Source organism: Gracilinanus agilis, chromosome 3 (assembly GCF_016433145.1).
Source record: "Gracilinanus agilis isolate LMUSP501 chromosome 3, AgileGrace, whole genome shotgun sequence".
Classification (NCBI taxonomy): domain Eukaryota; kingdom Metazoa; phylum Chordata; class Mammalia; order Didelphimorphia; family Didelphidae; genus Gracilinanus; species Gracilinanus agilis.
In genome coordinates, this window is record NC_058132.1 from 318,832,031 (window position 1) to 318,853,749 (window position 21,719).

The window sequence follows — 21,719 nt, forward strand, 5'->3', positions numbered from 1 at the left end:
CATATTTGCCTTTCTCTCTCTCTCTCTCTCTCTCTCTCTCTCTCTCTCTCTCTCTCTCTCTCTCTCTCTGTTTGAAAGGGAGGGAGATCTTTGTATCCAACTCTTCCATTCCCTCCTGCCTTCTCCAAGCTAGAAAGAAATGGATCTCTCTCCCTTCTACTGCTTCTAGTTGACAAGGAACTGAGTCATTCATCCTGGGGAGCTAGAATAGAGGAATACTGCTGATGAATAATAATGACAATGGTACTCCAAATTTGGATGATTCTTCTCTTCCAAAGGGCTCAGGATAGTTCTAGATATCATTTTATTTTTCTGTAGATGACTTTGGATTTCTCACTTTATAGAGATAGAAGATTGAGGCTTATTCAGATTCAAAGGAAGGGGCTAATCCAAGGCCATTTAATCATTGTCAGCCTCTTCACCCCACTCACATCTTTACCTGCAGAGTACCTCCATTTGTAGGAAATACATAGCTCACAACTAGACCAGGAGAAAGTTTCCAAAGATTCTCTTTTCTCTACTTTCTAGAGAAAAGGGAGGAGGAATAACGAGAAGGGACAGTCTTAGGAACAACTTGATTGGTCATAACAGGAAATAAAGGAGTTTATTGGAATCTTGGAAGAATGATAAAGAGTATGAATAGGAAGTAGAAGCATTTCCATGGCGAAAAAGAAGGGAAGAAGCATTTCTTAAACACCTACTGTTTGCCAGGCGCTGTGCTAAACATTTTACAACATTATCTCACTTGATCTTCAGAACAACCCTGGGAGGTAGGTGTTTATTATTGGCTCCATTTTATAGATGAGAAAATTAAGGCGGACAGAGATGAAGTGACTTGCCCAAGGTCATAAAACTATTAAGTGTCAGAAGTTGGATTTGAAATCAAGTTTTTGTGACTTTAGGCCTGGCATATTATTTACTGCCCAACCTAGCTGCCTCTAACCTGACCCTGTGGCAAGTTTATGGTGATCCTCAGGGCAAAACTTATAGAGTAGGATCCAGGATTTAAGCAGGGAGTGACTCAAGTCACAAATGAATCCCTAATAATCATCTATGGGATCTGGATAGCCACATTTTATAGACTGGAAAAATGAAAGCTAAGGAGAACTTACTTGCTCTGTGACACAGTATTCCTACTCTCTGCTTTGTCTTATTGACACAGCAACATTTTCCCCATTTCTGACTTAATGTAGGCCTGCAGGTAGATATGCAAAATATTGTTCTGGGACGAAACCAAGACTGAAAGGCAGACATCTTACTTATATTTATTGCATTTGTCTTGGTCCTCTAGCATTCCGCTAAAATTTGTGCTTCTTTCTTTCACAGTTAGCTTTCTGGTCCAAATATGTGGGTAAGTACCAAATTTTCTATTGTAATTTTTGATATTCTATTATAGGCCAACAGACAGTCTTTCACATTCATCCTTTCTGGGTTCTTCCTAGTCTTTCCTGATTTTTTTTCTCCAATTTTAAAGAAAAATTATGACAAACCACCTTTAGACTTATTCTCTATCAGGATGAGAGGTAGATTTCATAGCTTTTGGAGACTGTTACTATCCTTGGAATATCTGATTCTTTTACTGTATTTGGCCCATTAAACTAGTTGTACAGATATACACAGAGTGTTCTTGGCCCCAGAATAACTCAGTCCAGTTTCCTGTCCTTAAAGAAAACTACTTAGTCCTTAGTCACATTCATACCATGTTTTAGATCTGCAAAAAACAAAACAAACAAACAAAAAAACCAGACACAGAAAACCCTGACAATTGGCTTTTTCTGGGACATCTTTAAGATATATATTCTCTTTCCCCCCAAACTGTGCCAAGCCTATCAGGATTAAATCAAACACCAGGAAATTAATGAAACCTGGAAGAATAAAGAAAAGACGGACTGTTTTGTGAATAACCTGTCCCATCTCACTATTTTCCTGACTCCTGTCCTTTAAATATCTTCCAGATGGAGACATGTGTGATCCCCAACCCTGCCCTAATGGGACCTGTATTGATGGTATTGGGAGCTTTCAATGCATCTGCAGAGAAGGCTGGGAAGGACGCCTTTGTGGGCATGGTAACTTTCAGAAGCTTATCTTTGATTTCTTCTCTTGACCAGTGACTCACTGTGGTAGGTCAAAGTATCGTTTGCTCAGTAGAACTCAGAACCCTTGACAAGGAGGGGGTTTAGGGCTAGCTGTACAGGAATGACTCCAGTCCAGTCTCATTCTAAATGTCCCTACAATTAAATTTTGATTTCTTCTCAGTGGCAATGGCTCTTTCCAACTAAATACCTGTCTACCTTCCTTGGATATTTCAGGGAAGGCTGATTAGGATTGTGGAAAGTGGTATTGTTTGACTAGGAAATCAGAGAATATTTAGGAGGAGGCAGGTTGAACGATGGAGGAAAGGGACAGAGAGCAGAGACAACATAAACTAAAAGAGGAAGGGAAAGAAGGAGCAACAAGCTTGGCTGAGGCATAGATTGTGTATTAGTGATGGAGATTGATGAAAGTGGCTAAATGGAATATAAATTTATTGAGGACAAGAACTATTTGTCTTGGTATCCCCAGTGATAACATAGGATTAAGAACTGGAAGGCACTTTTTAAGTCATTTCATGAAAGCCTTTCACTGAGTCCCAGGGAGGTGAGGTGAATTCTCTGAGATAGCCAGTGATAGAGGTAGAGTGTCATTCCACATCCTGTGGCTCCAAATTTAACTCTCTAACCTTCTGGTATTTATTGAATTGACAAAGATAGGTTCTTTCATAGGTTCACAACCTTTTGGGATTCTTTAAAAATTTTTTTGATTTAAAATTTTTCAAACACTTACCCCTCATCTTAGAATCAATATTGTATATTGGTTCCAAGGCAAAAGAACAAAAGAACAGAAAGGACTAGGCCTAGAGCTAGAAGGGACTGACTTATACCACTAATTCCAATCCCCTCATTTTATAGATGAGGAAAGTGAGCCCAAGAAAAGTTAAAGAACTTGCCTCCAAATCTCACAGAGAGTAAGAATTAGAGCTAGAATTTAAACTCAAATTCTTTGATTCTAGGATCAGTATCCATTCTGCTATGCACAATACTTATGAAGTTAAACAAGAGGTACTGTTATTCTTTCCATATCACAACTTTCCCCATTGTGGTTTCACTATTATAATAATGTACCATATAACATAATATATAATATTCATTATATTAGCATAAGAAATTAAATAGTAATTTATGGAAGGTATAGATGACACAGAAGGCCAGTGGATGACAAAAAATGTTTAGAAGCTCAGAAATGCATACTTAACCCAAAATTTACAATAAGGTACTATAAATACCCCATAAAAGTAAAAGGAAAATTCATATTTCTTCTCTGGTACAAACAGAGGGTCAAAAAATTTTATGTAAATTTTCCAGATTGTGGGGGGAATGGGAGGAGAATGGCCCTAAATTCTAGTGATGTGGAAAAGATAAATGCAGATTCTTTCCTTAACATGGGTCCTCCCTGAGTATCCTAGGAAGGCTAACACTGGAAAGACAGTTAATTCACCAATTAGGTGAAATTGTATTGATGTTGTTAACATCTCTCTGTTAATACATCTCCTCAGGGTTAGTTCAGAATTGGATATTAGACTAAAAACCTACTCTCTCTCCCCACCTCCACATAACTACTTCCACTTCTGAGTGTTGAAAACCTCCAAACTCTGACTGATTAACTTCCTATTCTCATTCCTGTCCCAGAGGTAAGCTATACCAACTGCTCCATAAACAATGGTGGTTGTGCTCACTACTGCACTGAAGACCTCCAAAATCAACAACGTTATTGCAGCTGTGCCCCTGGATATCAGGAGAGTGATAACCCTATGGAGTGTGACCCCATTGGTGAGTAGGGACCCAGAAATGGGGATGGGGGGCAATCATTGGGAAAACATCCAGAGCCCTTCATTCAGACAAGAAAAGGGAAGATCAAGGTAGAACTAAATTGTGATAGATGAATTATGGGGAGGACAAGCTACAATTTTCATCTCAATCATCACTTAGATATGCTACTCCACTGAGGACCATTCCTAAATATAGAAGGAATCCCTCACGTGTGTTTGTCTTTGGCATTCTGCTATTTCTCTTCTCCTTTGTTTTGTGACCATATCTTCCTGGGTGCCATTCCTTTAGGAATCTACTTTTTACTGGATGTCAAGTAGTTCATACTAAAATAATAGCTCATTATGACGAGGCAGGAGTGTTGAGTCATCATCCATGAATAGATGAAGAACTTGGATGGGAAAAATTTTTACTAACCAATAACAGAAATAGAATATTTACTCTAGATATGAATAAAGGCAACAAGCATTTTCTGAGGAGACCATAGGCTTTACCAGGGTACCAAAGGGGCTAAGAACCCCTAGATTAATGTGTTCCCATCCTCTAGGAGCATTTCCACCCTTGTAAAAGGCCCCTGGAAGTGAAAAGATGGGAGAGGGACAGTTTTAATAGTGGAATCTTGGACACCAGAGATTAGTGGCAGCAGGAATATACTTTGTCAGGAAATTGAATAGAGAATCCACTAGGTAGGTGAATTCTTACTTTTCTTATCCTTAAGGCTGACTCAGATGGTCACCATCAAGTTCCTTGAGTCCCCCACTTCACAACAAGGCCTATGTGAATCCTTTTCTTTTTACTTCCTAAAGTTTAGAGTTAGGAGTGTTATAAAGAAATAAAAGGTACTAGAGGGGGTATATAGATATTGGTGAGGGAAGTTGTGTCTTTGTAATCCCCTAGGTTGCTGGTGAATGGGGGAACACCAACCCCAATCACCCTTGTTAGATGTTATCAATCCCTTTTTAACTAACAGTGCCCAGGCAGGACCCTAAATGGTCAGGTGGTTGGGTAACCCTTTCAGGTCCGGTTGGATCAATTATTAATATTGGGCTTTGATTAGCCTTGGATCACATTGTTCATCTGACTGTGTTTGCTCCCTCCTCAAGGGTCGTGATATAATGACCACTCAGGAAGGTACTTATTAAATATTTTATCTATGATCATAAATAGGGAAAGGACAATCAATATATGGATTGGGGATTGGAAACCCTGTCAAACTATTATCTATAGGCTAGAATCCCTCAGGGCTGGAGGCTTATTGTTTTATAAAGCTGGAGCTATTGTTCTTCATAACCCCTCTGATTCAGCTTGGCCACTGCCAAACCAGAGAGAGTCTGCTCTGCTGGATGCAGCTGTATTGATGATTTCTCTCTCAGCTTCCTATTATCAGTTTGTGATGTGTTGGCCTTCACAGTCTTCAGGAAGTAACCACCCTTAAAAAAACCAACCTCTTTTTCTCAGACCTCCTTCCTCCTGATCATCAACCAGGCCCAGAGATCTAAATAACTATGATGATTCAGATACCTAAAGATCTAGGGATATTCAGAGAGAACCAATGACCAACAGTCAGAGATCCACAGATCAATGGTGAAGGACCAAGACCCCAAAGATCAATGGCCAAAGGCCTCTTCCAGATGGCTGTTGGGGTATTTATACTCTCGGGCCAATTGACTTTTGCCCCTGGCTCACAACATCTGGGAACATTCCTTCTGTCTCCCTTGTCAATCAAGGTGAGACCAACATTCCCAGGGTTTGAACGTAACAGGAGTCATCAGGTCCCAATGATAATGAAGGCTCAAATGAGATAATATTTGTAAAGAGTTTAGCACAGTGCCTAGCACACAGTAGGTGTTTAATAAATACTACTTGTTTCCTCCCTCTCTCTCTTTTCCCCCTCTCTTCCTTCCTTCCTTCCTTGTTTCCTTTGATAAGTGTTATTTTACCTCATTATGATCTGATGTCAATGAAGCCAAGGTTGTAAATTTGATAGCCCCTTAACCAGTTTCTAGTCTAGGCTCCCTCATTCCCATTCCCATCCACTGAAAGAAGAATTCTCTCTTTGTTTCTTCCTACCTCTTCTTTCTTTCTCCTTCTCTACTTTCTTCTTCAACATTGTCACAATATAATCTTTCCCACCATCATCCAGATGTTCTGAGAAATGTACCTTGGGTATCTCTCTACCAATTCAGAGCTTCTTTGCTCCTTAAAATACATAGCCTGGGTCCCTTTGTCTGTATTATGGATAGTTTTAGAACTGGAAGATATCTTCAAATTTATCTGATCTAATCATCTCAATTTCAGATGAGGAATAATAATAATAAAGACAACAACTATTATTAAATGTCTATCTCACAGAGATAATTTGAAAACCAAATGATAATTTTGAGCAAAACAAAAAATATTCTAAGATTATGAGGTATAATAACTATTGTTACTATGACTACTTCTGCTACTATAATTAGCCTTAGCTTCCTAGAACCTAATGAAATCATGAATTAAGGCATGAATCTGCCTCTGAGCAGGGGAAACCACCTGTGAAATGTAAATGGTAAGATCAAAAATTTTGTTCAGTTGCTTTAGTTGTATCTGACTCTTTGTAACTCTATTAAGCTTTGGTTTGTTTGTTTGTTTGTTTGTGTTTTGCAAAGATAGTGGAATGGCTTGCCATTTCCTTCTCTAGCTCATTTTATAGAGGAGGAACTGAAGTAAACAGGGATAAATGACTTGCCCAGGGTCATACCACTAATAAGTGTGTGAGCCTGGATTAAACTTGGGAAGATGAATCTTTTAAATTCCAAAGTCAGTTCTCTATGCACTGAGCCACCTAGCTGCCCCAAGATCAAGAATTACAATATCATGAAATTATAGAATTTTGGAGCACTGGCATAGAGTCAGGAAGATCTGAGTTCAAACTTGGGCTCAGACACTGAATAGTTGGGTCACTCTGGACACTTACACTTTATTTGCCTCAGTTCTTCATCTGTAAAACAAAGACACACTGGAGAAGGAAATGGAAAACCACTCCAATATCTTTGTTAAGAAAATATTTGGATTATGTCCATGAGGACATGAAGAGTTGGATATGCTTGAACAACAACAAAAAAGATTTAGAAGGGTCCTCAATGTTAATCTAGTCTAGCCCCTGCTCCAAAACACCCCATAGCCAATAAGAGGTCATCCAGCCTCTACTTTGAAGACTTCTAAAGGGGGACCCCATTACCTTCTGGTCTTTTGGGTTGTTCTAATTGTTAGGAAGTGTTTCTGACCTCAAGCCTAAATTTACTTCTCAGTAACTTCCAACTGCTACTCCTGGTTTTGCCCCTTCAGACTACCCAGAACAAGTACAATTCTTTCCCCAAATAACTTCCCTCTGAATATACAATACTCAGATACAGTTACCATGTTCCCTGACTCTTCTTTTCTTCAGGTCAAACATACCCAAGTCTTTCAATCAATCTTCATATGATATGTACTCAAGGTCTTTCACTATCCTGGTTGTTTCTTTGGATTGCTCTATAACGTGTCAAGGTTCCTAAATTTCAGGATTGAGAACTGAGCATAATGCTCTGGATGAGGTCTGATGAGGGCAGAGTGCAGAGGTACTCTCACTTCCTTATTCCTGGAAGCTATCCTACCATAATGTAGTCCAGGTTCACATTAGCTTTTTTGGTGGATCTTTTAGACTACCGACATAATGATCTTGCTGCCCACTAAAATTCCCAAATTCCCATAGACATATTGCTATCTAACCTTGTCTCTTCTATCTTGTACTTGTGGAAAGGGTTTTTTAAAAAATCTAATTATTTTCCTATTGAATTTCATCTTAGAAGATTCATCTTTTATGTTCTATCCCATTAAGATCTTTTGTCCTTTTGGATACTGATTCTATCCTCCAGTGCAGATTTGCCGTCCATCTCTGTTTCGTATCACCTATAACTTTTTTTTAAAAACCCTTACAATACCGTGTATTGGTTCCAAGGCAGAAGAGTGGTAAGGGCTAAGCAATGGGGGTTAAGTGACTTGCCCAAGGTCACACAGCTAGGAAGTGTCTGAGGCCATATTTGAACCCAGGTTCTTCCATCTCTGGGCCTGGCTCTCAATCCACTGAGCTACCCAGTTGCCCCCTTCATCTACAACTTTTATAAATATGCCATCTATGTCTTTTTGTATTAACTGATAAGAAAAATCAGCATTCAGGACCAAGAACAGATCCCTGAGGTTCTCCACTAGAGACAATCTACAAAATTGATACTGAATAATTACCAACTACTTTTTGAGGCTATTCAACCAATTCTGAATCTCATTGTGTATCTATAATCCACATTTCTCCATTTCCCTATAAGAATATTATGAGATTCTTTATCAAATGCTTTGCTAAATCTTAACAAACTACATTTATGGCTTTTCCCCAATCCATTACTTTTGTTACTCAGATAAAAAGGGAAATAAGAGCAATCTGGCATGACTTAGGTGCACAAAAACTGGCTCTTAGTAATCACTTCTTCTTTTTTTTTTTTTTTAGATATTTACTAGCTACCTTTTTAATGCTTCATTTTAGTGTAACAATAAAAACTGGCTGCCTTTGGGCCCAGAGGAGGGAGGCAAGACTGCACCACTCACCCTCCCTTTTTCTGCCCAGGGATCTATATTAACTCTGGATCTCTACATGAGCATATCCTGGGACTGTGTTGAGTGTTCAGTACTGATGAAGCCTAATCTCCAAACATAGGAGAAGACAGGTTCTTTTGTCTTGCTCTCTGGTTTTTTATGCTCTTCCTCCTACAAATCCCAGAGAGACAAACTTAAACTTGTTTGGCTTATGTTTAGAGTCTCCCCAAAGGGAGAGAAGTTTACTTAAAGTCCAATGTAAATCAGGTATAGAATAGCTATTTGTTTCTTCTATAAAAATTAATTTTTATTAGATGCAAACTCAACAAGTATTCATCAACTGAAACACCTAATTTATAGCAGTAACATCATTACTATTACATTTTCAGGGGAGATTAGAACAAACATTAGAATATGAAGTAGGAACTGATAAACAGGCATTTTACATTTTGCCCTAGTTCTCTCTCTCTTTTAAAAATCCTTACCTTCTATCTTAGAATCAATACTGTTTTGGTTCCAAAGCAGTAGTAGAGTGATAAGGGCTGGTAATGGAGGGTAAGGGCAATTGTACCCAGAGTCACACAGCTAGGGAGTGTTTGAGGCCAAATTTGAACCCAAGACTTTCCATCTCTAGACATGACTCTCAATCCATTGAGCCACTTTGCTGCCCTCTTGCCTCACTTCTGAACTATCCAACCAATCCTCTCCAGGTTCATGCCTTCCTGTAAGCCTTTGAGGAGATGAGCTCATCCTCTTGCTGTTGGTCATCCTCCATGATTCAGAAACTCCTTTTACTTCCAATTGGCTCTTATTGAACTCTAATCTCTTAAAATTACAAGGTTGACTCTAAGTCTGGAAGTGTCCATTTCAGGATCACTGTTTAATCACTCATACTCAGGAAAGAAAGAAAAAAGTATAGAGCGCCATATGGTTGTAGTTTGCCATTTCTTCTGAGGAAGGGGGAAGGGTGGTCTCCCCCATCCCTACCCATCCATCTCTCAATGAGAGTGCAAGGAGAGCTACTTGATACCTAGGAAAGTCAAAGGAAGTGAGTGAGCTGGAAGCTGTCTCTTCTCTTTATTTTTAGAATTTTAAAAAACAAAACCCTTCTCTTCTGTTTTAAAATCAAAACCTAGTATTGTTTCCATGACAGAAGAGCAATAAAGGCCAGGCAAATGGGACTAAGTGACTTGCCCAAGATCCCACAGATAGTGTCTGGGGTCATATTTGAACCCAGGACCTTCTATCTCCAGGTCTGGCTTTCTATCCACTGAGTCACCTAGCTGCCCTTATCTTTTTTCTTTAAATGATACAGTACACTTCCCTACAGGAGGAAGTCCAGAGGACCACATAGAGTTAAAACACCAAGTCCTTTAAACATTGAGCCATATGTTTTTCTGGAAGTGTCTAATGGGACAGACTCACAACTCCATCAGGTAGACTCTAGGAAGAACATCTCATGCTTTGAGGTGAGGGGTAAGAAAGTTGTTATTATTACCTCTTATTACTCTAGAATTTTCTGTGAATCAAATGTATGCTTCCTGGCTACAATTTTCTGACTCTATTCTCTTCTCTTTTGGGGAACATCAGTATATTAGTCTTCTCTATCATTCATTTTCCATGACCTTTCAAACATCAGTGACTGGAGCTCAGAAATCACCACCTGCCAATTTTTTCACCTGGCCAGAGCAACTAGAATTCATAAAGAAAAACAATTTGTTCTCTTATCTCCTGACTTATTTGGATATCAACTCCCTCTTAGTCATATTTATTCTTTTATTTCCAGGACAAAGATCATTCTCCTTGGAAAAGGAAACAGAAATAGAATAGGAATATTGAGTGGCCCACCCTTCCTCTAGACTCTTGGGTTAGCACTTCAAGGCTGTCTTTGGTATCACAACTCAGGAGTATTCTCTCCACTTAAGTACAATTGCCTTTAAGGCATATTCCTGTTATTTAACCTTTGTAGGGGTTGCCTCATCATCAGAAGGTCTTCCAGCTCCTCCTCTTAGCCAAACTCTTCCCTATATCCCTTGAAAACTCAGTTTCTTGACAATCTCACCTCTTCCATTAAGACTTCCCAGACCGCACTAACCATCACTGTTCTTCTCTAGCTCTTATAGTCCTTGTCACATAATCTAGGTACTTTATCCCAGGTTCACAATCCAGGTATTTAATTGTTCTCTAATTTTTATGTATTTCTGTCTCGTGATTATAAACTCCTTGGGGTCAAGGACCATGACTAATTGACAAAGACCATGACTAATTCCCCACAGCACTCAGCACTGAACTGGGCATGTGGTAGTTTTTATTTTTGATTAACAACCTAGTCCTTAGTTCTGTATCTGCTAAAGTATTTACTACTGACTTACTGATCTCTGTAAAGAAATAGGCACAGTGATATAATATTAGGATTAAAAAGAAAGTTAGAAACCAGAAATCCAAGTGCAGAAGTTGAGGATGTAATTTTCCTAGGGCACACAGGTAGGGCAATATCACCACTAAATCTGCAGGAAGAAATGACTGATAGATGGCAGGACCTTTACCTGGCAAAGTGTTTCTTTAAAGGTTTTTTGGGGGACAGAGAAGGCTGCTTATTTGATTTCTCACTGACATTATCTTCTCATCTTCTAGCAAATTTTCCATGTGGGAAACCAAAGGTGAATTACCCAACAACAGATTTTGACCAATTACAAATTCGAATCCTTGGGGGGAAACCAACCAACAAAGGTGACAGCCCATGGCAGGTAAGAAGGAACATATCTCCATTTAGGATAATAACCACCTTTCATTAGTTTATTCATTAAAAACTTTTCAAGGGTTTACTACTGCTGCTGCTGCTGCTAGCATTTAATAGCACTTTAAGGTTTGCAAATCTCTTTACAAATATTATCTCATTTTAAAAAATGTTATGTAATTCTGTCCTCACAATAATCTTGGTAGCTAATTGCTATCATCCCTGTGTTACAGATGAGGAAACAGGGAAGAAAGTAAAATGACTTCCCTAAAGTCCCACAGCTAGTAAGTATCTGAGGATGGATTTGAACTCAGATCCAGGGCTTTATCTACTGCACTAATACAATATACTATATAAGAGCTTGTGGGAACAACATGAATAAAAGTCTGTGCCTTCATAGAGTGTAATTGGGGTGCTAAGGAATAAAATAAATATATAAAGGGCATACATATAGAGAACTATATGAGCTAGAGAGAAGAGAAAAGTAATTTCTGCCTAGTGCCTTAATGATCTCAATTTAGAACATGTTGAACTCATAATGATACTGAGACATCCAGGGAGAGATGACTAGAAGGCATTTAGAAATTTACATCCGGGATGGACAGAGGAGATGGATAAATCTCACCTCTATGGTATCCCCAGGAGATGAAGCAATGTTTTAATAGTGAGGTAGGAGATACGACAAAGTAGGTGGAGCTTGTCCAGAAATGATAGGAATAGATAGGACTAGCCTAGAACTTTCTTGGAAAGTGAAACAAAAGCTCTAAGGGCTATGCATTAGGCAGCCAGTCTCATTGAGCAGGACCTTGTACAGGATAGAGTGTAGCAGTGAGAGAGAGAATATAACAATATTAACAAGAATTCATAAGAATATAACAATGAGGGACACTTTAGGGAATGAGGGGATTCATTTTCAAAAGGGAAGGAAATCAGGCCTCTCCAGATTAATGCTGGCTATGTGTAGTCTTGGCCAGGAGCTGATGGGTCCATTGCCTCTGGCTTGAGGAATAGGGCAGATGATTGAGGATCAGAATAGTTGTATGGTCATTTGAAATTATGAAAGATACCATGCCCAAAAAAGAAACAGAGTAAAAGTAGCCATCAAATCCAAACCATAGTCTTTCACTGGCAGATGTTCTGTGCAGCATGGGTAGAAGGATTCTAAGTTCTAAGAAAGCATTAGACTCAGAACATCAAAAAATTGCCCAAATCAGGACAAGAACACAATAGGTGTTTTCTTCGAGCCAGACTGAATTTGTGGGAGGAAGGAAGGAAGGAAGGAAAGGGGAGAGAAAGAGAAACAGAGAGACAGAGAGAGAGAGAAAGGAGAAAGAAAGAAAGAAAGAAAGAAAGAAAGAAAGAAAGAAAGAAAGAAAGAAAGAAAGAAAGAAAGAAAGAAAGAAAAAAAGAAAGGAAGGAAGGAAGGAAGAAAAAAAGAAAAGAAAGAAAGCAAAAGGAAGAAAGAAAGAAAGAGAGAGAGAGAGAGAAAGAAAGAGAAGGAGAAAAACAAAGAAACAAAGAGAAAAACAAAGAACCAAAGAATTATGTTTTGTTTGCTTAAGGATTTCTTGGAACCCTTTACTATTCCAGTCTACTTTGTCCAGACAGTATCCTTGAGCTTCAGCTGCTAAGACAGTTAGGTAGCACAGTAGATGGGGCATGGGGCCTAGAGTCAGGAAGACCTAAATTCAAATATTACCATAGTCTACCTGTGTGACCCTGGGCAAGTCACTTCACCTTTGTCTGCTTCATTTTCTTCAACTGCGAAATGGGGGTAGGGATAATAATAGTACTTACTTACTAAGGTTCTTATGAGGATAAAATGAGATAAAATTTGTAACATAGGGCCTGGCACATAGTAGGTGCTTTTAAAAATGCTTATTTTCTTCATTCCTACTTTGAGGGCTGCTGTTCTATAATTTCTCAAATAAGACTAGTTCTGGGAAGAGCTGTGAAGCAGGCATTGTTTGTCTTTGGTATCCTACATCTCCCATTTTTGTACCTCTTCCCCAATTTTAGTATTCCCATCCTCCATCTCCTGCAATTTTCATGCTGGGAATAAGAGGAAGGAGAAGGAAATGAGCATTAATGAGGCACTTATTATGTTCCAGATATTATATTAAGTGCTTTACATATATTAGTTCTATTTTATCTCACTGACTACACCAAAACCTTCTTGTCAAGGTAGAAATCAGTTTATAAATTCGTTCACAGTGACAAATTAGGAATTTATTCTGTTTACCTACCCAAGGATGCTTACATTTTAAAAAAAAGCTTGGAAAGAATGAATTTTGGTGATAGGATACCAAACAAGTCAAAAAGAGATGGGGGAGCTATTTCTGCATTTGAAAGGGGTCCTTGACTGCACTCCTCTGATTCTATACCTATAAGATAAACCTTACTCAGCCTATACAAAAGAACATCCTTGTTCTCTAAAAGCTAAAGGAGTTTGAGCCTAGCTCCTTAATATCATCCTCCAAAACAGGATGGCCAGAACCCTTCTAAAAATCACTTTTCTAGAAAAAGAGTATTTAAAGAAATGATCAAACAAAAGAAAAAGCTCTAGTATGAGTAATATCCTGGGTGAAGAGAAACTGACAATCTAAGAATTAAATTATTAATACCCTCCAAAAAGAAAGAGTATAAAAATATTTCCCAGAAATATTTCTTTAAAAGGAACAAACAGGGCTGTCTAGGTAACTCAGTGGATTGAGAACTAGGTCTAGAGATGGGAACTCCTGGATTCACATTTGATCTCAGACATTTCTCTGACTGTGTGATCCTGGGCAAGTCACTTAACTCCCATTGTCTAACCCTTACCACTCTTCTTCCTTGGAACCAATACATAGTATTGATTCTAGGCAGAAGGTAAAGGTTTAAAATAAATAAATAAAAGGAACAGACAACATATTGGCAGAACCCAGAGGGTGCCAAAAGGGATCAGCCCCAAATCCAACCCATCCAAACACATCATATTACAACGAGATTGTTTGCAAGTAGCCAAGAAGAAAGACATCACATGTCAAAGAGGAATAGCAGAACTAGAATCTAATAAACTAGAAAGTAAGATAAATGGAATTTCACCCCCAAATCAGGTATTTAACAAAGCTGAATATTTTAAAGATAAAATGATCTCAGTTTTTCAACTCATTTGTCAAATAAGTGAGTAAATTATCTCTAATATTCTTTCCAACTATTAATCCTATGGTTCTTTGTTTTAGGTGATACTGTTGGATTTTGATGGAAGGTTAAAGTGTGGAGGTGTCCTTATACATTCTTCCTGGGTGCTAACTGCAGCCCATTGTATAGAGAATCCAAAAAAACTTACAGTAAGACTTGGTAAGGAAATGACACATGGGCCTCTACTTGTGGTGAAGGCAGGCTTGGGGCAGGGGGAGGGAGAGAAAGAGAGAGAGAGAGAGAGAGAGAGAGAGAGAGAGAGAGAGAGAGAGAGAGAGAGAGAGAGAGAGAGAGAGAGAGAATCATGTTCTACCAGAATATCTGATATTTAAGGGACTGTTCTAGATTTATTTTCACCTACTTCTAGGATTCTCCATAAGTTAAGTTTCTAAAAACTGCGGTGGCTGTTCCCAAAGTCAGACAATTGCTAAAGAGATAATTAATCATTTTTTTTCCTGAGTCTCTCCCTGGGAATTTGAACTAGTTCCAGTTTTATAGGAAGTAGGGGAAAGGGAGCAGCAGTGGCTTGAGATTCTAGGGAATGCTTATTCCTGTCTGGTTGCCCAATTGACTTTGGGGAAGTTGTCCTTCCTTGAAAAAGATTCACTAGGATCCAGACCAAGGCTAGCAGTTCATCATGGAAGAGTGATTGAAGAATGAGTCACATTATCTCACTAAATTTCCAAAGGCAACAAGCAGGGCATGAAGCCATCTGAGTTCCACTCCTGACTTTCCCCTAGCTAACTGTGTGGTCTCTGAATGCCACCTCGTTGAGTTAAACAAGGTCCTTTAGCAGGATCTTCCTTTATGAAATTGTCGGGTGATGTAGTGGAAAGACTATGGCATTTTAAGTGAGTCCAAGGTGTCTGTCTTGGCCCTAATGCACTGGGTACCTTTGATCAAATTACTTAAGTTCTTTGTGGATCTGGAGTTTCCTCTTCAATAAAATAGGGAAAAAGTAGTCATTGCCCCACCTCCTTCTAAGGACAATTGTTTTGTCAAATAGGAAGAGCTAGACAAATGTAACTTAGGATGGTGACAATGGAAACAGTCCTCCAACCAGGGATTCCATAAAGACAAAGAGATCACAGACTGTCATGGAGTCATAGGGTAAGAGATGGAAGGCACTTTAGAGATCATCTAGCCCAACTCCTTCGTTTTATAAATGGGAACTAAGGCACAGACCTGTCAAAGGTCAAACAGAACCAGTATTCAAACCTTAGTCTTTTGATTCAAAATCTAGGGCCCTTTTTGCTATTCTGAAAATGACACATAGGGTTATAGATTTAGAACAAGAAAAGATCTGAGGCGTCACTGAGGCTAACCCTCTCATTTTGCAGATTAGGATATTGATATTCTAATAGGCAGAGTTGGGATTTGAACCAAGATTCTCTGCCTTCCATACCAGCACTCTTTTGGCCTTTAGAGAACCAGGAGAAATAAAACAAAACAAAACACTGCCTGCAAAGGTAAAGACACAGGAGAGTCCCATCATAAAAGTTAATAGTTCCACTGTGGAAACATTATGGGAAAAAAGACTGGATGTCTTTGCAATTACTAATGCAGACACAGGAGTTCATTATAATCTCTTTATACCTCAGCTTCTTCATCCAGAAAATCAAGAAAATGGACTTGAACTCTAAGATTTTTAATCTGTGTTTCAATGTCCTTCCATGAAACATAATGATTCTTTCCTGTCCAAATCTGCTCTAATTCAGATAATTTACATTATCTGAATGTTGGTCTGTCCTTTTGTCTTTTGAAAGAATTCCACTGGATTATTTTTATTGCTTTCCTGAGACAAGCAGCTCAAAATAGGAGAAAGAATGATCTGATTTAGAACTGCAATAAGGGAATCATAAATAAATAATAATTAATTATTAAATATAAACAATAATATAGGAATAGTATAATTAATAAACAAAAGTGAATAATAATAAAAAACAAATTAAATAACAACAATGTAATAGAACAACCTCACCTTTGACAGAAGAGAAAACTCATTTATAGAAGTTCAATGATTTATGCAATGTCTCCCAGGTAATATGGATTGGAACCTGGGTTTTCTGGCTCCAAATTCATTACTCTTTCCATTGCAGCACAGAGTGGGCCCAGAAAGTGAAGGTTTGTGGGAATGATTCATTCCTCTCATCTTTTTAATCCCCTGAACCAAAGTTTACCCTACAGGAAAAGGAGGAGGAGGTAAAGTAATGGTATTAAACACATTTCAGCTTCATGATGCCAAATGTGTCAACCAAACACTCATTAAGGCCTCATTATTCATGTGACACCATACTAGGCTCTCTGGGTATTATAAAAGTAATCAGATTAGGTTTAGACCCTGTCATTGAGGAGATTTATGGTTTAAGTTTGGTAAATCAGGTATACTTACATAAAGAAACTGTCAATACAAGGTACCATAGAAGTAAATGCCTAATAAACTCTGTGGGCAATAACTGCTATAGAAGATCATGTCTGTTCACATTTTGTTCTTTTGAACCCCATTTTTGGTATTGCTCTCTCCAAGTGTCTAGTGGGCCTTTTATGCCTGCTCCCCCAGGACAGTGTCCATTCCATGCCCCCAAATTGTTGTCTTTTGCTTCTCCTCATCAGAACATTCATTTTCTCCATGTGCTGATTAAAAAAAAATCTGATAAACAAATTCACAATAAGATATTAACAATTGATCTCAGGCTGTGTTAATCTCCCAAAGATACTTAGATTTCTGAGATAAGCTTGGGAAGATAATGATGTAGTGTAGTACAAATTAATTCATTCAAGCTCCAATTTGGGTTTTGGAATTTATTGACTGATCCACAGTTCTACATGGATGAAATACTACATGGGAAAAGGGAGTTTGGAGAAACTCAAGAATATTTTCATCTCAATTAATTGCTTTACATAATAAGGGAAAATATTGTTAGTACTGAAATGCTTCCAGAGGATCCTTCTTCTCATTGTGTAAAATAACACAATATGCAGAATATAGCTTGGGAGATGCCGCCTTAATTCTGATAAATGGATCTAGAATGACATCTTTTTAGGCACTGTGATGGTCTAGCAACAGGTAAATATTTAAGTGGTGGGGCTCCCCACTATAGCTGAAGTCAGTTCATTTGGGTTCCTCCTATCTGATGTTCCATTTCTTTGTCTTTGCCCAGGCTGTGCCTCATGCCTGGAATGTACTTCCTCACTTCTGACTTCTGGAATCCCTGGGTGTTTTTAAGGCTCAGCTCAAGTGCCATTCCCAATCTCTAGTATTCTCTTCCTGCAACTATATGTTGTATTTACTTATGGGTGAGCATGCTCTTCTTCGCCTCCCAATATAATATACGCTCCTGGAGGGCAGGGAGGGTTTCTGTGTCTTTTTCCTGTTTCTCAGTGCCTATCATACATGAGAGGTGTTTCATGAATACTTGTTGAAGGAATCAATTGAATACCTACTCAATCTAAACATAAGGGCAACCTTTTGTATATGTGCTTATGGAGAGATTTATAAATAGCTAACATTTGTATTGTACCTGGGGTTTCCAAAACACTTTACAAATATTATCTCATTCCCCACCCCCTTTACAACAATTCTAAGAGACATTATTGTTCCCATTTTATAGATAAGGAAATTGAGGCAGAGAGAAGTGAAGTGACTTGCCCATGTTAATTAGGAAGTATCTCAGTCTGGAATTTTGAACTCAGATCTTCTTCACTTCAGGTCCCCCATTCTAACCATTCCATCTAACTGTTTGTAAAACTAAGAGATTATCCAGAGGTGTCAAACTTGATGTTTGTTGGTAGCATGAAGTCCACAAACTCTCTAGTAGCGTACCAGATTAAACTTTAATTGAGAAATGCTAAATGAAATGAATTTTAAAATATAATATCACATAGATAATGTTAATTTGTGATTTTCTAAGGCAATAAGAAGCCTGCCTAGCTCTGTTTCTGTTTGAGTTTGATACCTTCTAGGTCAAACTCCTTTTCTCCCAGATGAGAAAACCTGAGATCCACAGAGTTATTGATTATTTCAAAGTCACACAACTATTAAGTAGAAGTTTGGATTCAAACCCTGGTTTTCAAATAAATCCAGTGCTTTTTCCACTACACCAAACTACGACCACAAAAAGAGGATAGAGACCTTATTTTGGACCCTCTTTTGTATGGGTACATGCTTGTCTATATCTCTCTGTGGGCATAATCATTTCCCCTGCTTTTAGAAGAAAGCCTGGGGGGAGGAGACAGGAGGAGGAATAGTTCCTGAGTCCCTTTCTGCATTTTTCCCTCTAACTCTATGTCCTCTCACCTCCCTGCCTTGTGCCAGGTGAACACGACCTCCGGAGGTATGGTAATGCAGAGATAGATTTTCATATACGGGAAGCTATCGTGCACCCAAATTATACCAGAAGTACCTCAGACAATGACATTGCTCTGCTCTACTTGAACAAGCCCACCATCTTCTCCAAAAACATCCTGCCTATCTGCCTTCCCAACTTGGGACTGGCTCATCGAGAGCTCATGAAGGTGGGGCGGGAAATGGTGATAACGGGCTGGGGCCGTCAGTTTGAAGAATCAAGGAACCGCACTTACGTCCTCCGATTCACCAAAATCCCTCTGGTCTCTCATGATGACTGCTCTCAAACCATGCAAAACAAAGTTTCAGAGAACATGCTCTGTGCGGGAATCCCGGGGGACAAGCGAGATGCCTGTGAGGGAGATAGTGGGGGGCCCATGGTCACTGAATTCCGGGGTACATGGTTTCTAGTGGGCCTGGTGAGCTGGGGAGAGGGCTGTGGGCGACCAGACACCTTTGGCATCTATACCAAAGTTAGCCAGTATCTCAACTGGATACATGACCACATCAAAGCCAAAGAATTATCAATAAAGAAGGAGTCAGCCCCTTAGTGTCCCTGAAGGACTTGGTGGGGTTCAGAACCCCAAATGAGACACGAGGCTGTCCACTGGCATTAAACAGAGTGTAAAGCTTGTCCAAGTCCACCCTTATGTGTGTCCTTGTTTTTCTCCTGGGCTGTGACAGCTATTAAGTCCCTATTATAGAGATAGCCCTAAACTAGATACCTTGAGGAGATGCTCAGTGGAATAAAAGACATGGACCTTCCTCTCAGAGAGCTGGCCATCTAGTCATGGCAGATGTAGCATCTACCCACATATGCAACATCAGATAGTGCCTTTGACTTTATGTCCTCCATGTCTGGAATTTTCTCCCTCATTACTTCCTCTTCTTGGCATCCATCCCTGGCTTCCTTCAAGACTTGGATCCAATGCCACTTGCTCTAGTGGTCCTTTCATCCTTTTGACACTTCCACTTCAAAGTGTCCTTCCTACTCTTACTGTCCCTATTTATTTACATGGTTTCACCTTCCCAGGAGCCCTCCATTAGGATGTAAGATCCTTGAGGGCAGGGACCATTTTTGTGTTTTCACCTTTCTTTGTATTCCAAACACCCAGCATAGCATCTGAAGGATAGACATAATAATAAATATTACCAATTAATTGAGCTTAATAAATGCTTGTTTATTGATTGAAAATAGAATGATGTCATGTGAAGAATAATGGATTTGGGGTCAGATGATCTAGATTTTAATCTCAGGCTCTACAAAAGACTAATGTGGAGGTGGACAAATTATTTCACTTCTCCAGACTTCAGTATTTTCATCTGTAAAATGACTAGATTGAACTAGATCATTTCTAAGATTCCTTTGAGCCATAAACTTTATAGCTAGAGCATGTAAACAATTACAAAAGTACAAAGTACAGGTGGATCCTAATTTAAGGGAAATCCCCAACATACATAACTCTGACTGTAGAGTCAAATAGATGTTTGTTCAGTTGTTTTTCTATCACATCTGACTCTTGGTGATCCTTTTTGGGGCTTTATTGGCAGATGCTGGAATAGTTTGCCACTTCCTTCTCCAATTCATTTGATAGATGAGGAAACTGAGGTAAACAGGGTTAAGTGATTTGCCCAGAGTCACATAGCTAGTCTGAGGCCAGATTTGAAATCCTGAAGAAGAATCTTCTTGACTCCAAGCCTGGTACTCTATCCATTTACTACCTATCCACCCCCACAAATAAATTAGGGGATAATTATTAAATATTTTTCATTTTAAAAATTTTTATGGAAAAAGTCAAGAATTCAAATCCTGGCTCTATCAATTATGTTGGGGGAATCAGCAAAGTGGCTCAGGGAATAGAGAGCCAGGCCCGGAGACAGGAGGTCCTGGGTTCAAATCTGGTTTCAGATACTTCCTAGTTGTGTGACCCTGGGCAAGTCACTTACCCCTTGTTTGTTTAGCCCTTACTGCTCTCTTGCCTTAGAACCAATACATAGTATTGACTCGAAGATAAAAGTTCCAAGGTAAGAGTTTTTTTTAATATGCCAAGTACTGTGCTGAAGGCTAATAGTCCTTGACTTCAATAAGCTCACGTTTTAATGGGAAAGGCAACGTGTACATATATGAACACTTCAATGTAGCTCAAAGATACATATAGATTTGATTGGAGGTAATGTCAAAGGGAAAGACACTAGAAGCAAGGGGGTTAGGAAAAAAAGGTCTCCCGCAGGAGGTAACGCTGGAATTGAGTCTTTGAGGATGTGACAACTGTATGATCTTAGGCAAATTGTTTCCTTTCTAAGTTTCCTCATGGGTAGAATGAAATCATTGGACCATCAAATCCAATAATTCAAATAAAAACTTTGGAGTTTTTAATCCTCCTTCATTTGTTTATCTTTATCTGTTGGACAGAGAGCCTGTGTAAGAATCATGGAGAGATAGTTGGAGAAGGTAGAGTTCAAATCCTAGGAGCCCTTGCTGGATGAAGAGTGGGTTGTGAAGAAAGATAACTCACCTCAGAAAGCATAGAATGTCAATGAGAAGCAAGGAAAGAACTTCTAAAAGGGCGATGATTTGCACCCAGTTTCTCAGCAATATGTATTGCATTAAGCCAAGTACTTAACGCTTAGATGCTGGTTTGTTCAGGCATTTTCAGTGGTGTCCGACTCTTTGTGCTTCCATAGACTGTACAGTCCATGAGATTTTCTTGGCAAAGATGCTGGAGAAATTTGTCATTTCCTTCTCTAGCTCATTTTATAGATGAGGAAACTGAAGTAAACAGGATTTAGTGCCATGCCCAGGGTCACATAGCTAGCAGGTGTTTGAAGCTAGATTTGAATTCAGGATACAGAAGTCTTCCAGTCTCTAGGCACAGAACTCTATCCACTTCCCCACCAAGCTGCCCATCTTAGTGCTGGAGGAATGGGTAATATTTGAACACTCAATGTAACCCAAAGGAAGGTCCCAGAGTAAGAGACACCTCTTGAT

General features: G+C 39.0%; 1 protein-coding gene across 1 annotated transcript in view; it reads left to right on the plus strand.

Annotated features, from left to right (window-relative positions):
* Positions 1–19,890, plus strand: part of PROC (protein C, inactivator of coagulation factors Va and VIIIa) — a 25,261-nt gene extending 5,371 nt beyond the window's left edge. The window contains exons 4-9 of the mRNA XM_044666651.1: positions 1,327–1,351; positions 1,956–2,066; positions 3,726–3,866; positions 11,103–11,215; positions 14,427–14,544; positions 18,701–19,890. Coding sequence (XP_044522586.1) covers positions 1,327–1,351; positions 1,956–2,066; positions 3,726–3,866; positions 11,103–11,215; positions 14,427–14,544; positions 18,701–19,281 — 1,089 coding nt within the window. The 3' untranslated portion in view covers positions 19,282–19,890. The remainder of the gene's footprint in view (positions 1–1,326; positions 1,352–1,955; positions 2,067–3,725; positions 3,867–11,102; positions 11,216–14,426; positions 14,545–18,700) is intronic.
* The last annotated feature ends 1,829 nt before the right edge of the window (positions 19,891–21,719 follow it).